Source organism: Mustela erminea, chromosome 10, assembly GCF_009829155.1.
Source record: "Mustela erminea isolate mMusErm1 chromosome 10, mMusErm1.Pri, whole genome shotgun sequence".
Lineage (NCBI taxonomy): Eukaryota > Metazoa > Chordata > Mammalia > Carnivora > Mustelidae > Mustela > Mustela erminea.
The window spans coordinates 67,526,191-67,547,271 of record NC_045623.1 but is presented as its reverse complement, the minus strand read 5'-3'; the positions used below and the strand labels follow the sequence as shown (position 1 = coordinate 67,547,271).

Here is a 21,081-nt window from a genome sequence, read left to right as displayed (position 1 = left end):
AGACAGATAAAAAATCCTCAAGGAGCTTAACAGTAATTCCTGTGTAGCTACCATGTGCTGGGTTCTGAAATTATGGCCTTAAACAAGATATGGTCCTGGCCTCCAGGTCTTCTAGTCTAGTTTGGTATGATAAGTATAGCCATTTATACATTCCTTCCTATGTACAGGATGTCACACTGTGCACGTTGTTTTCCTCTTTAATCTTTCCATTTTACAGATGAGGATTTGGAAGCTCAGAGGTTAAACTAATCATATAACTACGTATTAAATGGTAGAGCTAGGACTTATATCCAAGTCTTTGTGACTCTAAAACTTGTGTTGTTTACCTCTAGTAACAGCTAAATATAATTAGTAAGGTGGGTGATCGACATTTTTGGTAAAGGTATGAGAGAAAACAATTTTGAAAAGGTTTTTTAAAAAAGTTTTGACAGGGCTTCTGGGTAGCTCAGTTGGTTATGTGTCTAACTAACTCTTGATTTTGGCTGATGTCATGATCTCAGGGTTGTGGGATTGAGCCCTGTGTCAGGCTCCGTGCTCAGCGGGGAGTCTGCTTGATATTCTCTCTCTCCCCCTCTGCCTCTCCTCCCGCTGGCACACTCATGTTTGTGCTGATTGTATCTCTCTCAGATAAACAGATTCTTAAAAAAAAAAAGTATTGAACACTGTCAGAATAAGTTTATAACCAGTCATGGTGCTATTTATTTTTATTTTTTAAAATGTGAAATGCTTTATAAATTTGCATATTATCCTTTTGTAGGGGCCGTGCCGATCTTCCCTGTATTGTTCCAGTTTTAGTATATGTACTGCTGAAGCAAGCACTCACGGTGCTGTTTTTAGAACAGTATATACTTAAATATTTATGTTTCAGGATATTTCTTTAAAAAAAAAAAAAAAAGATTTATTTATTTATTTATTTGACAGACAGAGATCACAAGTAGGCAGAGAGGCAGGCAGAGAGAGAGGGGTAAGCAGGCTCCCCGCCAAGCAGAGAGCCTGATGTGGGGCTCGATCCCAGGACGCTGGGATTGTGACCTAAGCCGAAGGCAGAGGCTTTAACCCACTGAGCCACCCACGCGCCCCGAATATCTTTTTTTTTTTTTCTTTTTTTTTTGACAGACAGAGATCACAAGTAAGCAGAGAGGCAGGCACAGAGGAAGCAGAGAGCCCGGTGCGGGGCTCGATCCCAGGATCCTGGGATCATGACCTGAGCTGAAGGCAGAGGCTTTAATATTTCTTTTTTCAAACAATGGTTCTCTATCTTGGTTGTACATTGTAATCACTTTGGACGTATTGAAATGTACTGATGCCTGTGTCTGATCTCCCGGAGATTCTAATTTAGTTGGACTGGGACTTGGCATGGGCATCAAGATTTTGAAAAGTTCCCAGGTAATTCTAATGTGCAGCAAAGGTTCAGAACCACTGGTTTAAAATGCTTTGTAATTACACCATATGTAATTCCTACTGGGGTGAGAGAGTAAAATGATTTTTCAGTCATTAATTTTTATTTATTTATTTATTTGCTTATTTACTTAATGTGACCAGCATGGGGCCCAAACTCACAGCCCAAAGATCAAGAGTCATGTGCTCCATCGACTGAGCCATAGGGGTGCCCCAGTTGTTTTCACATTTTTATCCCACCCCCCATAAAAGGTCTCTCACATAATTACTGGACAAGCCTACTGGTGCAGAAGCATAGTGACAGAAAAATCAGCCCTCAATAAAACATGTCTGTTCTTCAGGTAGTAGTGATATTTACAGAGTGATGGGATACGGCTGGTGACCTTCATTCAGCATAAATTTGTGTGCCATCTCATGTGTAATCTCTTTAGACCCAGCCTTGTTCTTCTTCAGTGCCTCTTCTTGGCATTGGTACTGGATTTTATTACTAGTTCTCATCAGAATCCATTGGGGAATGGGACGCTTCTGCTTTTGTTTCTTGGCCAAGAATTGCTTGATCCTGAAAGTCTTGTGAGAAGACATAGCAAAGGGTAGTCAGCTGCACGCACCATGATGGCGTAGAAAAGGAGAGAGCTATTTTCACATTTTTATTCTTTTGATGAAAATAGCAATTGTATTTTGGAGTCCTTTTATATTTTTAAAAAATATTTTGTTTATTTTAGAGAACACACGTGAGTAGGGGAAAGGTCAGAGGAAGAGAATATCCAAGCATACTCCCACTGAGCATGGAGCCCTACACAGGCCTCAATATCATGACCTGTGACATCAGGATCTGAGCTGAAATGAAGAGTCTGACATTCAACCAACTGAATCACCCAGGAGCCCGTGAAGTCCTTTTAATTTTTTTTCTTTCTTTCTTTCTTTTTTTTTTAAATTTTTTAAAAAATTTTTAATTTTTTTTAAAAGATTTTATTTATTTATTTGACAGACAGAGATCACAAGTAAGCAGAGAGGCAGGCAGAGAGAGAGAGAGAGGAGGAAGCAGGCTTCCTGCAGAGCAGAGAGCCCGACGTGGGGCTCGATCCCAGGACCCTGGGATCATGACCCGAGCCGAAGGCAGAGGCTTTAACCCACTGAGCCACCCAGGCGCCCTCTTTTTTTTTTTTTTTTTTAAGATTTTCTTTATTTATTTGACAGAGATCACAAGTAGGTGGAGAGGCAGGCAGAGAGAGGGGAGGAAGCAGGCTCCCTGCCAAGCAGAGAGCCCAATGCGGGGCTCAATCCCAGGACCCTGGGATCATGACCCGAGCTGAAGGCAGAGGCTTTAACCCACTGAGCTACCCAGGCACCCCAGTCCTTTTAATTGTCTAGCATGTCCAATGAAGCTGGAAACCATCAGTTATATTATTAGGCTTGAATAGAGATAATAATGGGAACTTACAGATTAAGCATGTAGAGTATTGTTTACCAGGAGTGTGTGTACGTAAGCCTATTTAAGATTAATAGCATTTAGTGTCTCTGATAAAAAGACTGTAGCAGTCGGTGGAATAATTGTTCTTTAGCACATAAACTGTTGGTATATGCAATAATATGGAACAAATGCTGGAATATTCTATAGACGGATTATGCATGTAGTTAAGATACTGTTAGAGTGGGTACACCAAAAGAAAATGGGAAACTGTGTTTCAGTAAACTTACCTGGTGTACATGTAAGTTTAGTTTATTTTGAAAATTTAAAATTAGGTATCATACACAGTGTTAGATATTGTTGGGATGGAGAAGAGAGACCGCAATTCTCCCGCTACTAAGAAACTCTAAAGATCTTAAGCCAGCCTTATGGGGAGTGTAAGGTATGGCAAATTTAAAAGGTATGTTTTAGCGGCGAGTGGGTGGCTCAGACAGTTAAGCATCTGCCTTTGACTCAAGCTATGGTCCCAGGGTCTCCAAAACTGGCTTCCTGCTCAGCAGGAAGCCTGCTTCTCCCTCTCCCACTCCCCCTGCTTGTGTTCCCTCTCTTGCTGCATCTCTGTTTTATATAAATAAATAAAATCTTTTTTTCTTTTTTTAAGATTTTATTTATTTATTTGACAGACGGAGATCATAAGTAGGCTGAGAAGCAGGCAGAGAGAGAGGAGGAAGCAGGCTCCCTGCTGAGCAGAGAGTCCGATGCGGGGCTTGATCCCAGGACCCTGAGATCATGACCTGAGCCGAAGGCAGCGGCTTAATCCACTGAGCCACCCAGGCGCCCCTAAATAAATAAAATCTTTAAAAAAAGAAAGGTATGTTTCAGGAAACATTTTATTTAATGGAAATATGTTTGAGGTCAGATGCAAAGTATACTAAGTATCTTAGTGTTTGAGCTGATCAAAAATTTGCTTACAGGGACGTCTCCGTGGTTCAGTCAGTTCAGTGTCTGCCTTCAGCTCTGGTCATGATCCCAGGGTCCTGGGATTGAGTTCCACCAGGCTCCCTGCTCTCCTCGGGGAGTCTGCTTTTCTCTTCTGCCTGTCTCTCCCCCTGCTTGTGCTCTCTCCCTCTGGCAAATAAATAAAATCTTTAAAAAATATTTGCTTACATTTAAATGGATAAAATTAAATGTCAGCAAAGACCTTCAAAGACAACAGATACTTATTCACCTCAAATTAGAATGGGCAACATATACTTAATTCTTTTAACATAGGCAGAAGCAGGGGTGGGGTACCTGGCTGGCTTAGTCAGTAGAGCATACAACTCTTTTTTTTTTTTTTTAAACATAAAACTCTTGATCTCGGGGTCATGAGTTTAAGTCCCCCCTTGAGTGTGGGAACCTACTTAAGAAAAATAAAATAAAATAAAATAGGCACAAAGGATATCCTACATTAGTATTAAAAGCCATGCAAAATCTTCATTTGGTAGGAAATCTTGTTGATCCCTTGGTGGGGTGTGGCAAGAATCCCTTCTGAAGATTGTTTTGTCATGGCATCTGCAGGAAGCCAAGGAGAAGAAAGGGGGAGGCAATAGCTGTCTGGTCTACTTGGTCTTGCTGTGGCTTCTCCTTTGTTCCTTTTCAGGTCTTACATCTGGATAATCATAAAGCTTTTAAAAATTTTAGAATATATCCAATATTTAGATTCTTAGCATGTAGGTCCTTGGGCAGTTAAACAATGTATAGTGTTTAAAAATTGTTTTTGAAATAATTTTTAAGTTGTGGGTCATTAATTTTAAACATTTGCCACATTTGTTGTGCCATATCCTCTTTCTACATACAATTTTTCTCTGAACCATTCAAGAGTGGCTTACATATATCATGCCCCTCTAGCCCTTAGTGCTTGATTTTGTATTTTCTGAGAGCAGTGATGTTCTCCTTAATAGCCACCATGCAGTTATCAGATTTCAGGAAGTTTAACATTGATGTAATACTGTACATAATCTTACTGTACATATTTAGAGTGTTGATTATCCTAATTATGCCCTCTGTAAAATATTTTTCCTGTTAGGCCAGGGTCAGTTTTGCATTCATTTGTCATGTTCCTTTGTAATTTAATCCAGAAGAGTTCTTAGTCTTTCCTGTCCTTTGTCACATTGATATTTATGAGGAATACAGACTAGCTTTGTTTCGTTGATTTTTTTGAAGAATAGATGTTCCTTATTTTGGGTTTGGTCTGATGTTTCCTTATAATCAGGTTCTTCGTCTTTGGCCACAATTCCATGTGAAGGGTGTTGCGTCAGTCTCAAGAATATCAATTCTGAAGCATACAGTACCCCTCATAAGTCATTTTTCTTTTTATCATGTAAAGTATTGAGCAGATATTAGATAAAATGTCTAGTGTAGATAAAATACTATCTGTGTAGTATTGTATTGTCTCTACACTATATATAGGTAATTTTTTTTTCTCTTGCAAGTAGTAAGTGATATATAAGGTAGTTGAAGACTATGCAAATACCCTGGTCCTCATCAAATTTACTAATCTGGATTTAGCATCCACTGAAGATTTTTACCTGAACCAGTCTTTACTGGAATTGTTGCAAAGTAATGATTTTCCAACTCTGGCCCTCCTTTCTACATTTAGTAGTAGGCTTCCTACCATAAGGAAGAACCCTGTCTCTCCTTCTATGTCTAGCCTATTGTCAGTATGAACTCATTGCCTCTCGTTTTCAGGGGGTTACCATTCATTACTGCCCTTAATTACTTTGATGCTCAGTTTGTTACAGATTGGCCAATGAGAGCTCCTTCATACCGGCTCCTGTATTATCTTTTTACATGTTCCCATTCTTATAATCGTTGTTATTATTTTGAGTACTTCCTTACTTTCTAGCACATTGAGGTGTTCTAGGTCTGTTACATACACTTCCCTGTTTTAGCCCTTCTAACATTTCTCCTAGGGCCCTGGTTCCTTTTATTAAGAAGCTAGTATTTGAATACTGGGTATGCTCATTGTTGTTAGTACACTTTGTTTTTAAGTCCTTTCGGCAAACAGGGCTAACAGATACATGAAATAAGCTTAAAAATAATACTTGTGTAGGGTGTCTCAATGGCTCAGTTGGTTAAGTGACTTTGGGGGCGCCTGGATGGCTCAGTGGGCTAAGCCTCTGCCTTCGGCTCAGGTCATGATCTTAGGGTCCTGGGATTGAACCCCATCAGGCTCTCTGCTCAGCAGGGAGCTTGCTTCTCCCCCTCCCCTTCCTGCCTCTCTACCTACTTGTGATCTCTCTCTGTCAAATAAATAAATAATTCTTTTTTTAAAAAAAGTGACTGCCCTTGGCCCAGGTCATGATCCGGAAGTCCTGGGATTGAGTCCCGCACTGGACTCCCTGCTCAGTGTGGAATCTCCTTCTCAAATAAATAAATTTTAAAAATCTTAAAAAAAAAAAAAACCAAAAAAAACCCCAACTTCCAAATGACCATCCTAACGTTATTTTCCTTTGCCTTTCCCCATTGTTTTGTTTCTTTTTTCCACAGTGAGAATTTGGTTCTTAGCACCGTTGGCACACGTAGAAGAGTTTCCTCAATTGCTATACTTATAGGAAACCACAAACCTGCTAAAAAGAGTTGATTTGTTTGCAGTTCCTTTTTTCTTTCTTAGACTGAGGATATAATCAAGGTACTAGGCAGTTGTACTTAGGTTCTCTTATTTCCTCCTCTTAATACAATATGCAGTAGATACTTCGCATTTGTTACCTAACAATGTGTTTTGAAAATCACCCCATGTCATTTCATATTTCCATTCTTCAATTTTTTTTTTTTTTTTTTTTTTAAGTAATGTCTTCCCCCAATGTGGGGCTCAAACTCAGGACCCAGAGACCAAGAGTGACATGCTGTACCGACTGACCTGCCAAGTGTCTGTATTTCCATCCTTTTAAAAAATTTTTTGGATGGCAAACTACACATAACATAACATTTAGCATTTTAAATTTAAGATGGTAAATGTACAGTTCAGTGATATTAAATACCTTCATGAAGTTGTGCAGTCATTACTACCATCCATCTCCATAGATCTTTTCATCTTGTAAAACTGAAATTCTGTATACCCATTAAACACTAACGCCTTAATTCCCCTTTTTCTCTATACCCTGGGCAATGGCCATTCTACTTTTCTTTTTCTATGATTTTGACTAAGTACTTCTTGTAAGTGGGATCATACAGTATTTGCCTTTTAGTGATTGGCTTATTTCACTTAGCCTGTGTCCTCAAGGTTCATCCCTATTGTAACATATTGCAACATTTCTTTCCTTTCTAAGGCTGAGTAATATCCATTATGTATATACCACATTTTCCTTGTGCATTTATTGTCAGTAGACACTTGGGTTGCTTCCACCTATTGTGAATAATTCTACAAACCAGGGTATTCAGATATCTTTTTGAGATCTGATTTCCAATTCTTTTGGTATATACGCAGAAGTGGAATTGCTAGATCATATGGTAATTCCATCTTTAATTTGTTGAGGAACTGTCACATGTTTCCCACAGCAGTTATACAATTTTATATTTCTACAAATAGTGCATAAACATTCTATTTTCTCTGCATCCTTGTCAACACGTTATTTTCTGTTTTTTTTTTTCTTTTTTTGTTTTTGAATAGTAACAATCCTAGTGGGGGTGAGGTGGTATCTCACTGAAGTTTTGATATGCACTTCCCTACGGATTAATGATTTTTAAGCTTGTTTTCATGAGCTTGATGGGTATTTCTTTGTCTTCTTTGGAGAAGAGTTAACTCAAGTCCTTTGCCCGTTGTTTGTTTTGTTTTAAAGATTTTATTTATTTATTTGACAGAGATCACAAGTAGGCAGAGGCAGGCAGAGAGAGGGAGAAGCAGGCTCCCTACTGAGCAGAGAGCCCCACGCAGGGCTTGATCCCAGGGACCCTGGTATCATGACCGGAGCCGAAGGCAGAGGCTTTAACCCACTGAGCCACTCCTCCTTTGCCCATTTTTGAGTAGGGTTGCTTGTTTTTTGTTGTTGAGTGTAGGAGTTTTCTCTATATTGTGAGTATAGGTATCTATTAATTTATTATCCCTTACCAGATATATGATTTTCTGATAATCTCTCCCTTTCTGTGGGTTGCTTTTTTACTCTGTTGATATATTTTGATGAACAAAATTAAAAAAAAAATAATGAAGTCCAGGGTGCCTTGCTGGATCAGTTGGTAGAGCATCTGACTCTTGACCACAGCATTATAAGTTCAAGCCTCACATTGAGTATAGAGATTACTTTAAAATTTCATTTTAGGTCCGATATTTAGATTTTTTCCTTTTGTTGCTGGTTTTTGGTATTCTATATAGTAAATCATTGCCAGATCCATTGTCATGAAGTTGTTTGTTTGTTTTTAAGATCTTATTTGTTTGTGAGAGACAGAGAGCATGCATGCGCACGCATGAGCATGGGGAGAAGCAGATTCCCCACTGAGCAGGGAGTCCACTTCAGGGCTCTGTCCCAGGACCCCAGGATTAAGACCCGAACCAAAGGTAGATGCTTAACCAACTGAGCCACCCAGGTGCCCCAGGGAATTGTCATGAAGATTTTGCCCTCTGTTTCCTTGTTAGAGTTGTATAGTTTTAGGGTCTTATATTTAGGTCTTTGATCCATTTGGAGTTAATTTTTTTTTTAATATATATAAAGTAGGGGCACATAACTTTATTCTTTTGCATGTGCATATTCAGTTTACTCAGCACAGTTTCTTGAAAAAACTGTCCTTTCCTCATTGAATGGTTGTTGCAACCTTGTCAAAAATCATTGTCTACATATATGACCATATATGCAAGGGCTTTCTATTTTGGAGTTTCCTGTTCTGTTCCATTGGTCTGTATGTCTGTCTTTATGCCAGTACCACTGTTTTGATTACTGTAGCTGTGTAGTTAAGTTTTGAAATTAGGAAGGTGACGTCTCCATTTTTGTTCTTTTTCAAGATAGCTGTGTCTATTTGGGGTCCTTTGGAACTTCATATGAATTTAGGATGGATTTTTCTGTTTTGGTAAATAAAATTCTTAAGAGTTTGGTAGGGATCATGTTGAATATGTAGGTCACTTTGTGTAGTATTGTTATCTTAAGTCTTTTGATCTGTGAACATGTCTGTCTGTTTACTTATGTCTTTTTTCATTTCTTTAAGCAGTGTTTTTTTTTTTTTTTTTTTAAAGATTTTTTTTTTTAATTTATTAATTTGACAGAGAGAAATCACAAGTAGACGGAGAGGCAGCCAGAGAGAGAGAGAGAGGGAAGCAGGCTCTCTGCTCAGCAGAGAGCCCGATGCGGGACTCGATCCCAGGACTCTGAGATCATGACCTGAGCCGAAGGCAGGGCTTAACCCACTGAGCCACCCAGGCGCCCTAAGCAGTGTTTTGTAGCAGTTTCATTGTGTAAGTCTTTCACCTCTGGGTTAATTCTTAAGTACTTTATTGTATTGTTGTAAGTGGAATTGTTTTCATAATTTCCTTTGCAGATTGTTACTTGTTATTGTATAGAAATGTAGCTGATTTTTTAAAAAGATTTATTCATTTAAGAGAGAGAGACTGTGGGGGGAGGGTAGAGGGATTGGAGAGAGAATGCATAAGCAGACTCAGCACTACGTGTGGAAGGAACCCAGTGTGGGACTCCCATCTCATGATCCTCAGATCATGACCTGAGCTGAAACCAAGAGTTGGATGTTCAACTGACTGAAATTACCCAGGTGCCTCGAAATATAGCTGATTTTTCTGTGTTGGCTTTGTTTCCTGCGACTCTTAAGTTTATTTATAGCACTATTGGCTTTTTTGTGTGTTTTTAGGGATTTCTGCATATGAAATATTATCTGCAGAGATAATTTTACTTTTTCCTTTGCAATTTGATTGTCTTTTATTTCATTTTCTTGCCTGATTTGCTCTAGCTAGAATTTCAGTACTACATTCAGTGAAAGTCAGGAAAGTGGGTAGCCTTGTCTTGTTCTTGATCTTAGAATAAATACTTCCAGTCTTCCACCATTGAGTATGATTTTCATTGCAGGTTTTTTTAAATACATGGCTTTTATTAAGCTAAGGTCGTTTCCTTCTATTTCCAGTTTGTTGAGTGTTTTTGCCATGAAAGGGTGTTGTCATATGCTTTTTCTGCATCAATTGAAATGATCATGGTTTTTCCCTTAGTTCTGTTAATGTCCATTAACTATTCATGTTATCCATATGCTATCCATATCACTATCCATATATTAAACCATCTTTGCATTCCAGGAATAAATCCTACTTGGCCATGGAATGTAATCCATTTACTATGCTGCTGAATTTAGTTTGTCTGTATTTTGTTGAATCTTGAATCACTGTTCATAAAGTGTATTTATCTGTAATTTTCTTGTAGTATCTTTATCTGGCTTTGGTATCGAGTGATGCTGTACTTGTAGAATGAATTAGGAAGTGTTTTCTCTTCAGTTTTTGTTAAATTTTATGAAGGATTGGTGTTCTTCCTTGGATGTTTGGTAGAACTTAATAGCAAAGCCATCAGTTCTGGCTTTTCTTTGTCAGGAGATCTTGGATTACTGATCGATTGTCCTTACTAAGTTATAGGTCTCTTAAAATTTTCTGTTTCTAGATATTTGTCCATTTCATCTAGGTTATTCAATTTGTTGTGGCATAATTGTTCATAATACTCTTACAATTTTTTCTTTATTTCTCTAAAATTGGTAAGAATGTCCCCACATTCATTTCAGATTTTAGTATTTTGAGGCCTTTCTTTTTTTCTCAGTCCATCTGGTAGCTAATGGCTTGTCAATTTTATTCAAAGAACCAGCTTTTGGTTTACTAATTTTCTGTGTTATTTGTCTATTCTTTATTTCATTGGTCTCTACTGTAATCATTATTTCCTTCACACTGCTAGTTTTGGGTTTAATTTGTTCTTTTTCTTGTTCCTTAAGTTGTGAAAAGGTAAGTTGTTGACGAGATTTTTCTTGTCTTCTTAATTTAAGCATTTTTAAAAAGATTTTATTTATTTATTTGACAGAGATCACAAGGAGGCAGAGAGAGAGAGAGGAGGAAGCAGGCTCCCCGCTGAGCAGAGAGCCGGATGTGGGGCGGGGCTCCATCCCTGGACCGCAGGATCATGGACCTGAGTCAAAGGCAGAGGCTTTAACTCACTAGCCACCCAGGCGCCCCTGTTTCTCCCTTTGTCAGTTTCATGTAATATGTTCTGATGGTCTGTAATTAGGTGCATAAATGTTTATGCTTATATCTTCTTGCTGTACTTAACCTTTTATTAATATATAATGTCTGGGGCACCTGGGTGGCTCACTGGGTTAAAGCCTCTGCCTTCGGCTCGGGTCGTGATCCCAGGGTCCTGGGATTGAGCCCCACATTGGGCTCTCTTGCTCAGCAGGGGAGCCTGCTTCCTTCTCTCTCTCTGCCTGCCTCTCTGCCTGCTTGTGATCTCTGTCTCTCAAATGAATAAATAAAATCTTAAAAAAAAAAAAGATTTTATTCATTTGAGAGAGAGAGTGCAACAGACAGAACAGAGCAAGGGGAGGGTTAGAGCGTGATGGAGAAGCAGGGAGCCCAACAGGGGACTCTATCCCAGAACTCTGAGAGCGTGATCTGAGCCAAAGGCAAATGCTTAACTGACTGAGCCACCCAGGTACTCCAACTGATTTTTTTTTTTTAATGTTTTTTAAAAGATTTTATTTATTTATTTGACAGACAGAGATCACAAGTAGGCAGAGAGGCAGGCATACAGAGAGAGGGAGAAGCAGACTCCCTGCTAAGCAGAGAGCCTGATGTGGGGCTCGATCCTAGGACCTCAGGATCATGACCCGAGCCGAAGGCAGAGGCTTTAACCCACTGAGCCACCCAGGTGCCCCTCTAGCTGATTTTTTCTTTTTTTAAAAGATTTTATTTATTTATTTGACAGAGAGAGATCACAAGTAGACAGAGAGGCAGGCAGAGAGAGAGAGGGAAGCAGGCTCCCCACTGAGCAGAGAGCCTGATGCGGGACTCGATCCCAGGACCCTGAGATCATGACCTGAGCCGAAGGCAGCGGCTTAACCCACTGAGCCACCCAGGTGCCCCAGCTGATTTTTTTTTATAGCGAAATGTTTACACTCCTTTCTCATTTCCTTTTGTGTATGTATATTCTATAACTATTTTTTGTAGTTATCATGGAGATTTCATTTAATATCCTAAAGTTCAAATACTCTAATTTGAATTTATATCAGCTTCACTTCAGTAACATAAAAAATTGCTAATTTTGGGGCGCCTGGGTGGCTCAGTGGGTTGGGGCCTCTGCCTTCAGCTCGGGTCATGGTCTCAGGGACCTGGGATCGAGCCCTGCGTCGGGCTCTCTGCTCCGCAGGGAGCCTGCTTCTTTCCTCTCTCTCTGCCTGCTTCTCTGCCTACTTGTGCTCTCTCTCTATCAAATAAATAAATAAAATATTAAAAAAAACAACAACTGCTAATTTCCGGTTCTCCTGGGTCGCTCAGTTAGGTTAAGCAGCTGCCTTCAGCTCAGGTCATGATCCCAGCGTCCCGGGATCGAGTCCCACGTCAGGCTCCTTGCTCAGCAGGGAGCCTGCTTCTCTCTCTGTCTCTTCCTGCCATTCTGTCTGCATGTGCTTGCTCGCTGTCTCTCTGACAAATAAATAAATAAAATCTTAAAAAAAAAAAAAGCTTGCTAATTTCCATCTTCATCCCCAGCCCTTTTAATCAATGATGTCCCCAAATTATGTCATTATACATTTTCTGCCCCAAAGTGTAAAATGATAATTCTTTTTAATCCCTTTGCCTATTAAATTATGTAGAAAACAGGGGCACTTGGGTGCCTCAGTTGGTTAAGCATCTGCCTTCAACTCAGGTCATGATCTCAGGGTCTTGGGATTGAGCCTTGTGTTGGGCTCCCAGCTCAGTGGGAGAGTCTGCTTCTCCCCCTTCCTCTGCCCCTCCCTCCTTCTCATGTTCTCTCGCTCTCTCAAATAAATAAAATTTGTAAATTATGTAGAGAACAAAATTTGGAGTTACAAACGTAAATTATAATAATAGCTTTTAGAGTAATTATTTTTTAGAAAATATATTAGTTTCTTTATTTTATTTTATTTTTTAAAAGATTTTATTTATTTGACAGAGATCACAAGCAGGCAGAGAGGCAGGCAGAGAGAGAGGGGGAAGTAGGCTTCCTGCCGAGCAGAGAGCCCGATACGGGGCTTGATGTCAGGAGCCTGAGATCATGACCTGAGCCAAAGGCAGCCTTAACCCACTGAGTCACCCAGGTGCCCTGAAAATGTATTAGTTTCTTAAATCCTGTATAAAACAAAATGTAGAGTTACCAGTCAGTTTTTGGTTTTTTGTTTCTTTAAGTAATTTGTATGCCCAGCATGGGGCTTGAATCCATGACTTTGAGATCAAGAGTCGAGTACTCTATCCACTGAGCCATCCAGGGGCTCCTACTAATCAGTTTTAATATATCACTAGCCTTTTAAGTTGCCCTTGTATTTACCTTTTTTGAGATCCTTATTACTTCGTATGGTTCCTTCTTATTCTCTAATGTTACTTTATTTTTCCCTGCAGGATTCCTTTGAGCATTCCCTGCAGCATTCCTTTTTTTAAAAAGATTTTTTATTTACTTGTCAGGGAGAAAGAGAAAGAGCACAAGTGGTGGGAGAGGCAGGCAGAGGGAGAATCAGGCTCCCTGCTGAGCAAGGAGCCCAATGCAGGGCTCTCTCCCAATTTCCCAGATCACAACCCGAGCTTAAGGCAGGTGCTCAACTGCCTGAGTCACCCAGGTGTCCCATCCTTTGAGCATTTCTTACAGGGCAGGTCTAGTGGTAGTCACCTTCTCTGGCTTTTGTTTATCTGGGAATGTCCTGATTTCTCCCTCACATTTGGAGGACAGTTTTTCTGGATATAGGATTCTTTGTTGACAGGGTTTTTTTGGTTTTTTTTTTCTTTTAACAATTTAAACATACTGGCCCATGTCTTCTGGCCTTTAAAATTTCTTTTTTTTTTTTTTAAAGATTTTGTTTATTTATTTATTTGACAGACAGAGATCACAAGTAGGCAGAGAGGCAGGCAGAGAGAGAGGAGGAAGCAGGCTCTTTGCCGAGCAGAGAGCCCGATGTGGGGCTCGATCCCAGGACTCCGGGATCATGACCTGAGCCGAAGGCAGAGGCTTTAGCCCACTGAGCCACCCAGGCACCCCGGCCTTTAAAATTTCTTATGAGAAATCTGCACATAATTGTATTGAGCATCCTTGTTTGTGACTCGCTTTTCTCTTGCTGCTTCCAAGATTTTCTCTGTCTTTAGCCTTCAAAAATTTGATTATAATGTGTCTCGGTATGAGTCTTCTTGAGTTCACTGATATTCATATTCATGTCTTTTATCAAATTTGGGAAGTTTTCATCCATGTTTTCTTCAAATCCTCTTTCTCTCTCTCTTCTGGGACTCCCATAATGTGTAATTTGGTCTGCTTTTTGGTATTCCATAGGTTCCTGAAGTTCCGTTCACTTTTTTTTAGGTCTTTTTCCTTTTCTGACTCAAAAATTTCCATGGTCCTTTCTTCATGTTGGTTGATTCTTCTGCCCATTCAAATCTGCCTTTGAATCCCTCTGGTGAATTTTGCATTTCAGTTATTGTACTTTTCAGCTCCATAATTTTTTTTCTTTTCTATGTTTTCTATCTCTGTTGGTTTTTCTCTTTTGTTCTTAAATCATTTCCTTGATTTTTATCTATTTCTTCTTTAGTTCTCTGAAAATTTTCAGGAAATCTTTCCTAATAGATCTGTGATTATTTTGTTTTTGTTTTAAACAGGACAGTTGCTGTTGATTTCTTTTTCTTTTGATTGAGCCGAACCTTTCTATTTCTTTGCATGCCTTGGATTTTTTTTTTTCTTGTTGAAAACTGGACATTTGAAACTGATATATGGTAATTCTAGAAATCAGATTGTTTGCTTTCCTTAGGGTTTGCTGTTTTGTTACTATATTTGTTTTGGCTTTTCTACTACTTTGCCAAGTAGTAGCCTGAGATAAAAATTTTAAGGTCTTTTTAGGTCTTTTCTGAGCCTTTTCTTGGGTATATGCAGTCATTTTGGAATTTCCTCTGTATATGCTTTTTGTTTTTGTTTTTTTTAATTTTTTAAGGTTTTATTTATTTGAGAGAGAACACAAAAGAGAAAGCACAAGCTGGGGGAGGGATGGGAGAGAGAGAAAAGCAGACTCCCTGCTGAACAGGATGCCCAGTGCAGGGCCCAATCCCAGGACCCTGGGATCGTGACCTGAGCCCAAAGCAGATGCCCAACCAACTGAGCCACCCAGGCTCCTCCCTTTTTTTGTTTTTTGTTTTTTTTCTCTTTTTTAAGATTTTATTAGAGGAAGAGGGACAAGTAGACTCCCCATTGAGTGAAGAGCCCAATGTAGGGCTCCATCCCAGGACCCTGAGATCCTGACTTGAGCTGAAGTCAGACACTTAACTGGCTAAGCCACCCAGGCGCCCCCTAGCTAACAGTTTTAAATATAGTTTGTTTTCCCCTCAGAAACTTCAGGTGGATGCCTCATGGATCTTTGTCGTTTTTTTCATATCAACATTCAATCTAAGATCCTTTGTACTTCTTTCTTGTTTTCTTACGTTTCTTCCCCTTAGTAAATTTTTATTCAAACCCGCCCTTCCTTGGGTACCTTTTAACTTAGTTTTTATATAATTTTGTCTTTTTCTTTCCTTTTTGATCAACTGATTTTCCATCTTTTTGTTGAGGGTATTTTTTTTTCACATGCCAAAATGCTTATTGAGAATATTCAATTTAGTTTAAAGTGCTGTGTTAAAATTTTCTTTTGATTTGTTGTTGAGGGTTTTTGTTTTTGTTTTTGTTTTTAAAATAAGCTTCACACCCAGTGTAGAGCCCAACACAAGACTTGAACTTATGACCCTGAGATTAAGACCTGAACTGAGATCAAGAGTGAAACACTTAACTGAGCCATCCAGGCACCCCTGTTGGTTTATAGGAAGAATTTTTCTCAGCTGAAATGTGTAGATTTGCTACTTAAATATTTCTTATAATAGCCTTATATGGAATTTATTTGAATTTTTAGTTTTTTGTTACTTAATTGACATAGTTCCTAATTCACAGGCATTGTCCATTATTGATGTTAATTAGCAGTGTGAGGTTTCTTCAGTGATTTTGTTACTGGTCATGGTGGATTAGAGAGGGGAGTGTTTTACTTTTCTGAAAAATTCTGAGTTTCCCACTTTATTGTCTTTTTTCTCTTCACTCCAAGAATATTGAAAATTGGGTTATTTTGTTTGCATTCCTTGTTAATTTTATGTTTTGGATATGGGGACACCATTATCCTCTAGACCCAAAGTCTATGTATAGATTTTTAAAAACTATCACCTAAGTGATAGCAAGGAAGAATTATGTTAACATTTAATAAATAACAAATAATAAAATAATATTACTACAAAAATGTCAATTTCCTTTTTCATTTTAGTTATTTTATGTGGCGTTTTACCTTTCTCTTATTATCTTAATTTATCCTATATGAGTAGTACTTAGAAGATATACAATCATGATTCTTGATTGTTTAAAAATATATATGCTACCCATTGTTCAACTGAAGTCTTAACCGTAATACAGTTTTAGGGAGATGGTTTTAGAATTTGGCTCCACCACATAATTGGTTCATTACATTTAGCTCCATACTTTATCTCTCTCTGGCCCCATTGTAAAATTAGGTTGAGGAAAACATTACCTATAGGCTTAGGATTCAAAAAACTTTGTAAAGCACCTGGACCATTAATTGAACACCTTTCACTGTTTGAAACACTTAAAGCCCCTAAAAGCCTGAACTGTGAAGCCTACTGGTAACATCTTTGTTTTTCAGGTTGCTGGAGGAGCCAATATGAGTCAGATCTCAGAAGCACTGAGCCGATACAGGAATAGGTCATGTTTTATGAAGGAAGCACTCTACAGGCTCTTCACCGAGACATTTTCAATGCAGATAACCATGCCTGCTATTTTAAAGGTAACTACATCTCAGAAAGGTAGTTTTTGTTACTACTTTTTACTTAGTTCAATTAAAGCTGTTCACCAAACACATGGAATACAGTAACTTATTACTTATACTTGGCCTTATTAGAGCCAAGGTACCCTTACGGAGAAAGGAAAATAGTGTTAGGCTTAATTAATGGCCAGAGCATCTCTCATTTTGAGCATCTAAATTAATTCAAGTCATCAAGTGTTTTGATTTAGTCTGAGAAGGAGAGGACATATATACTATTTTGCCTAAAATGGGAGATCTTAATCTATAAACATATATTCACTTTGCTGTAAATGTAGTTTCTTATTTATTCATTTGTGTACTCTTTAAAACCTAACATTTGGTTTTCTGAAAGAAAACAACAGTGTCTCCAACAAGAACAGAACAAAATACAATAATTAAGGGTGCAAGATCTACCATTTAAAGTATTTTGTGAATAAAGTAAAATGACCAGTATTGATAGGGCCAAACTTTGCTTTGGTTTATAGAAAAATGAATTTATTTTAAATGTTTTTGGAAGTATTAAGTGGTTTGGGAAAGAAAAGTGCATTTATTTAAAGTGAAATGTAAGATGAAAATGGAAGACTCGAAGTCACTTTGTTTTTATTATTATTCTGTAATTCTTTATAGTTCCTTAAAAAAAATTGGGTATTTCTACACTGTCGGAGATAAGATTTGTTCATAACTTAAAAGCAGTACTGTATAAAGTGAAAAACTCTGGACCTTTGTTTCCCGTATGTAATGAGGAGCTTGAATTAGATATTCTAAAAGTCCTTTTTATATCTAAGATTCTGTGATTTTTGAAAATCATGTTTTGTTTTGTTGTTTTATTTCTACATATATATTTTTTAAAGGTTTTATTTATTTATTTGACAGAGAGGAATCACAAGTAGATGGAGAGGCAGATAGAGAGAGAGAGAGAGGGAAGCAGGCTCCCTGCTGAGCAGAGAGCCCGATGCGGGACTCGATCCCAGGACCCTGAGATCATGACCTGAGCCGAAGGCAGCGGCTTAACCCACTGAGCCACCCAGGCGCCCCTATTTCTACATATTTAACTTGGATGATAGCAATCTGGTGAAATCCTAGGAGCAAATTAGTAATATAGAAAAAAATCATTTTCCATAGTGGAAATGTATCCTAGGTCTGTGTCTAGGCTCTGTTACTTCATGCAGCTGTCAGAGTGAGGGGCTCTGGTCTCTTAAAATCATGGTTCATGCCAGTATCAGCAGACTGGTTTCTGAAGTAGATAGAGATAGACAGAACAGATTGTACTGTCCCTGAATGTTAGTGCAGGTCTGGTCTAAGCTTAATACAACACCTTCGTGTTACGTTTGTGTTGTAGATCTTCTACAGTCTCTCTTTTAATGACCTAGTTTCTAATGTTTGCAGTTTTCAAATTATTTCAGTATTCTATTAAATTGAAATTTTTTCCTCCTCTGTTGGTAGATTCATCCCATCCTTTTATCTGTTCTGTGTATTTCCTTATCACATTTCCATTCCTAAGTAATCCCTTTTTCATTCCATCTCTATCTCCACCTCCTTCTGTCCAAATCTTACCTGAGTCCCTGCCTAAAGGTGCTCTTTAAATGAAGAATTCTGATCCATACCAGAAATGAATGCTCCCTCCCCAATTACCTTAGGTAGCAGTTTATATAGCTTATGGTGCTTTTTTTTTGGTGCTTTTTTTTCCTCCCAGTTTCATGTTTTGATATCCCTCACAATGTTATTTGTTTACGTACCGTGTTTTTCTCACAAGGCTTTATGCTAAGGAATAGGGTGTAAGTAATTTCCTGTAGTATTTATCACAATGTCTTGAATGGAGTGAGGCTCAATAAATGATTACGAAATCATGGAGGAAATGGAAGTTCAGAGAAGAGAAGTGACGTGCCTAAAGTCACACATCTAGTTAATAGCCTCATTTGGATGGGAAGGTATTGCTGTTGCCCTGAGAAGTAAATGCTTAGGATAGGGAAAAATCTTTTACTTTCTATTCCAGTGAACAAATATTTTTGCCAGCTAACACAAATGCAGACAGTATAAAGAATGTTTGGTGCCCCTGGGTGGCTAAGACTGTTAAGCATCTGCCTTCAACTCAAGTCATAATCCCAGAGTCGTGAGATCAAGTCCTGCTTGGTTGCCTGCTCAGCAGGAGCCTGCTTCTCCCTCTTTCTCTTTTGCTCCCCCTGCTTGTGCTGTCTGTCTGTCTGTCTCGGTCAAATAATAAATAAAATCTTAAAAAAAAAAAAAAAAGAATGCTTCTGTTGTCATATGCCACTAAAAACAAGTTCATCTTCAGCTTGTGGCTGTAGGAATGAGGAATCATCCATTGGATTTGCCAGTGCAATTCACAGCCAGTGCTTGCGCCCTCAACTTAACACGCCAGGGCCTGGCCAGGGGGATGCCCGTTCGTCTGTTGTCAGAGGTCACCTGTCTGCTTTTCAAGGCTCTGAAAAATTTCCCCCATTACCAGCAGGTAATTTGAATTGAATACTTGACTGCTTCTTACTTCAGGACAAATAATATGAAAAAATTTTTTAGTATTAGTTAGTATTAGCTATTATTAGTATTAGCATTATTTTGTTTTGATTTTTCATCTCCCTGAGAGAGAATAGATCAGGAATTTATGTTTGTTACAGAAAAAAGTAGTATATTTGGATTAGCAGTTGGGTTTAAATTTTTAAAAAATTTGTTAGAAGCCATTGACCCAGAAATCCATGTATTGTTAACACTTTAGTACATCCTTACAGGGTTAACATCGTATGTGAAAATTAAATTGAAAAAAAAAAAAAAGTTAAATTGAATTGAGTCATAGATCTAAATATAAAAGCTGAAAACCATAAAATTTCTAGGAGAAAACAGAACAAAATATTTGTGACCTTGGAGTAGGCAAAGTTTTCTTAGGATATAAAAAGCACATGTCATGGAAGAAAAATAATAAATTAGAATTCATCAAAATTAAAGTCTTCTCATATGCACACACACGTACATACATACACGTACACAAACTAAAAAGGGTAAGTCATGGGATGGAAAAAATGTTTATTTTGTATATATGAAAAAGAACTTTTATAGAGAATATAAAGAACTCTTAACTCCACATAAGACAAATCCATTTTATAAAAAGGTAAAAGATTTGAGCACTTTACTGAGGAAGATTAAGCAGATGACAGATGAACATGTGGAAAGATGCTCAGTGTTTTTAGTCAGAAGGAAAATGCAAATTAAAAGCACATTGAGGGACGCCTGGGTGGCTCAGTTGGTTAAGCAGCTGCCTTCAGCCCGGGTCATGATCCCAGCATCCTGGGATCAAGTCCCACATCGGGCTCCTTGCTTGGCAGGGAGCCTACTTCTCCCTCTGCCTCTGCCTGCCACTCTGCCTGCCTGCGCTCACTCTCGCTCCTCTCTCTCTCTCTCTCTCTGACAAATAAATAAATAAATAATCTTTTTTTAAAAAAAGCATAAAAGCACATTGAATTACCAGTAGATACTATTACACACCCTCCAGACTGGTTGAAATTAAAAGACTTGACAATACAAAGTGTTAGCAAGGGTGTGGAGCAACTGAAATTCTCATAAATAGGTGTTAAGAATGTAAAATGATACAACTACCAGTTCAACAGTCTGGTAGTTTCTTTTAAAGTTAGACATAGATCTTCTTTACTATCTAATCTTTCTATTCCTAGAGAAATGAAATTGCAGCTTCATACAAAGCCTTTTATATGAATGTTCATTATATCTTTATTCATAATATATCCCCTAAAACCAAAAACCTTTCTCTTGTTGAACAGGTGAATAGATAAGCAAATTGTGGTATATTCTTTTAAGAAACTCCTGTTGGCAGTAAAAAGGAATTAAGTGCTGTTACATGCAACATGGATGAATCTCAAAAACATTATATGCTGAGCAAAATAAGCCAGACACAGAAGAGTAGATATTATATGATTCTGTTTGTGTGAAACTTTGGGAAAGATTAATCTGTAATGACAATGTAATTTTCTGAGGTTGGTATTGATTAGAAGGTGGTATAGTGCAACTCTTTGGGGTGATGGAAATATTTTTTATCTCAATTATGGTGATGATGGATGGTAGTGGTTATACAGCTGTATCAATTTGTCAAATGTAACTGAAGTGTGTACTTACAATGGAAATTTAAAAAAAAATAAGGAAGGTGGTCTTTCTGCAATTAAAAAAAATTTGCATTTTCACTTTCTCTTGAAAAGTTGGCAGCTCCTTCAGAG

General features: G+C 38.2%; 1 protein-coding gene and 1 non-coding gene across 2 annotated transcripts in view; one reads left to right on the top strand and one right to left on the bottom strand.

The window, feature by feature from the left end:
- The window catches only part of ZYG11A (zyg-11 family member A, cell cycle regulator), an 86,309-nt gene that overhangs the window by 33,658 nt on the left and 31,570 nt on the right, over positions 1-21,081 (top strand). The window contains 2 exon segments of the mRNA XM_032303731.1: positions 16,688-16,828; positions 19,140-19,316. Of these exon segments, the coding sequence (XP_032159622.1) occupies positions 16,688-16,828; positions 19,140-19,316 (318 nt within the window).
- Positions 713-819, bottom strand: LOC116568338. The gene has a single exon (XR_004276559.1). It is a non-coding gene; the product is annotated as a U6 spliceosomal RNA (small nuclear RNA).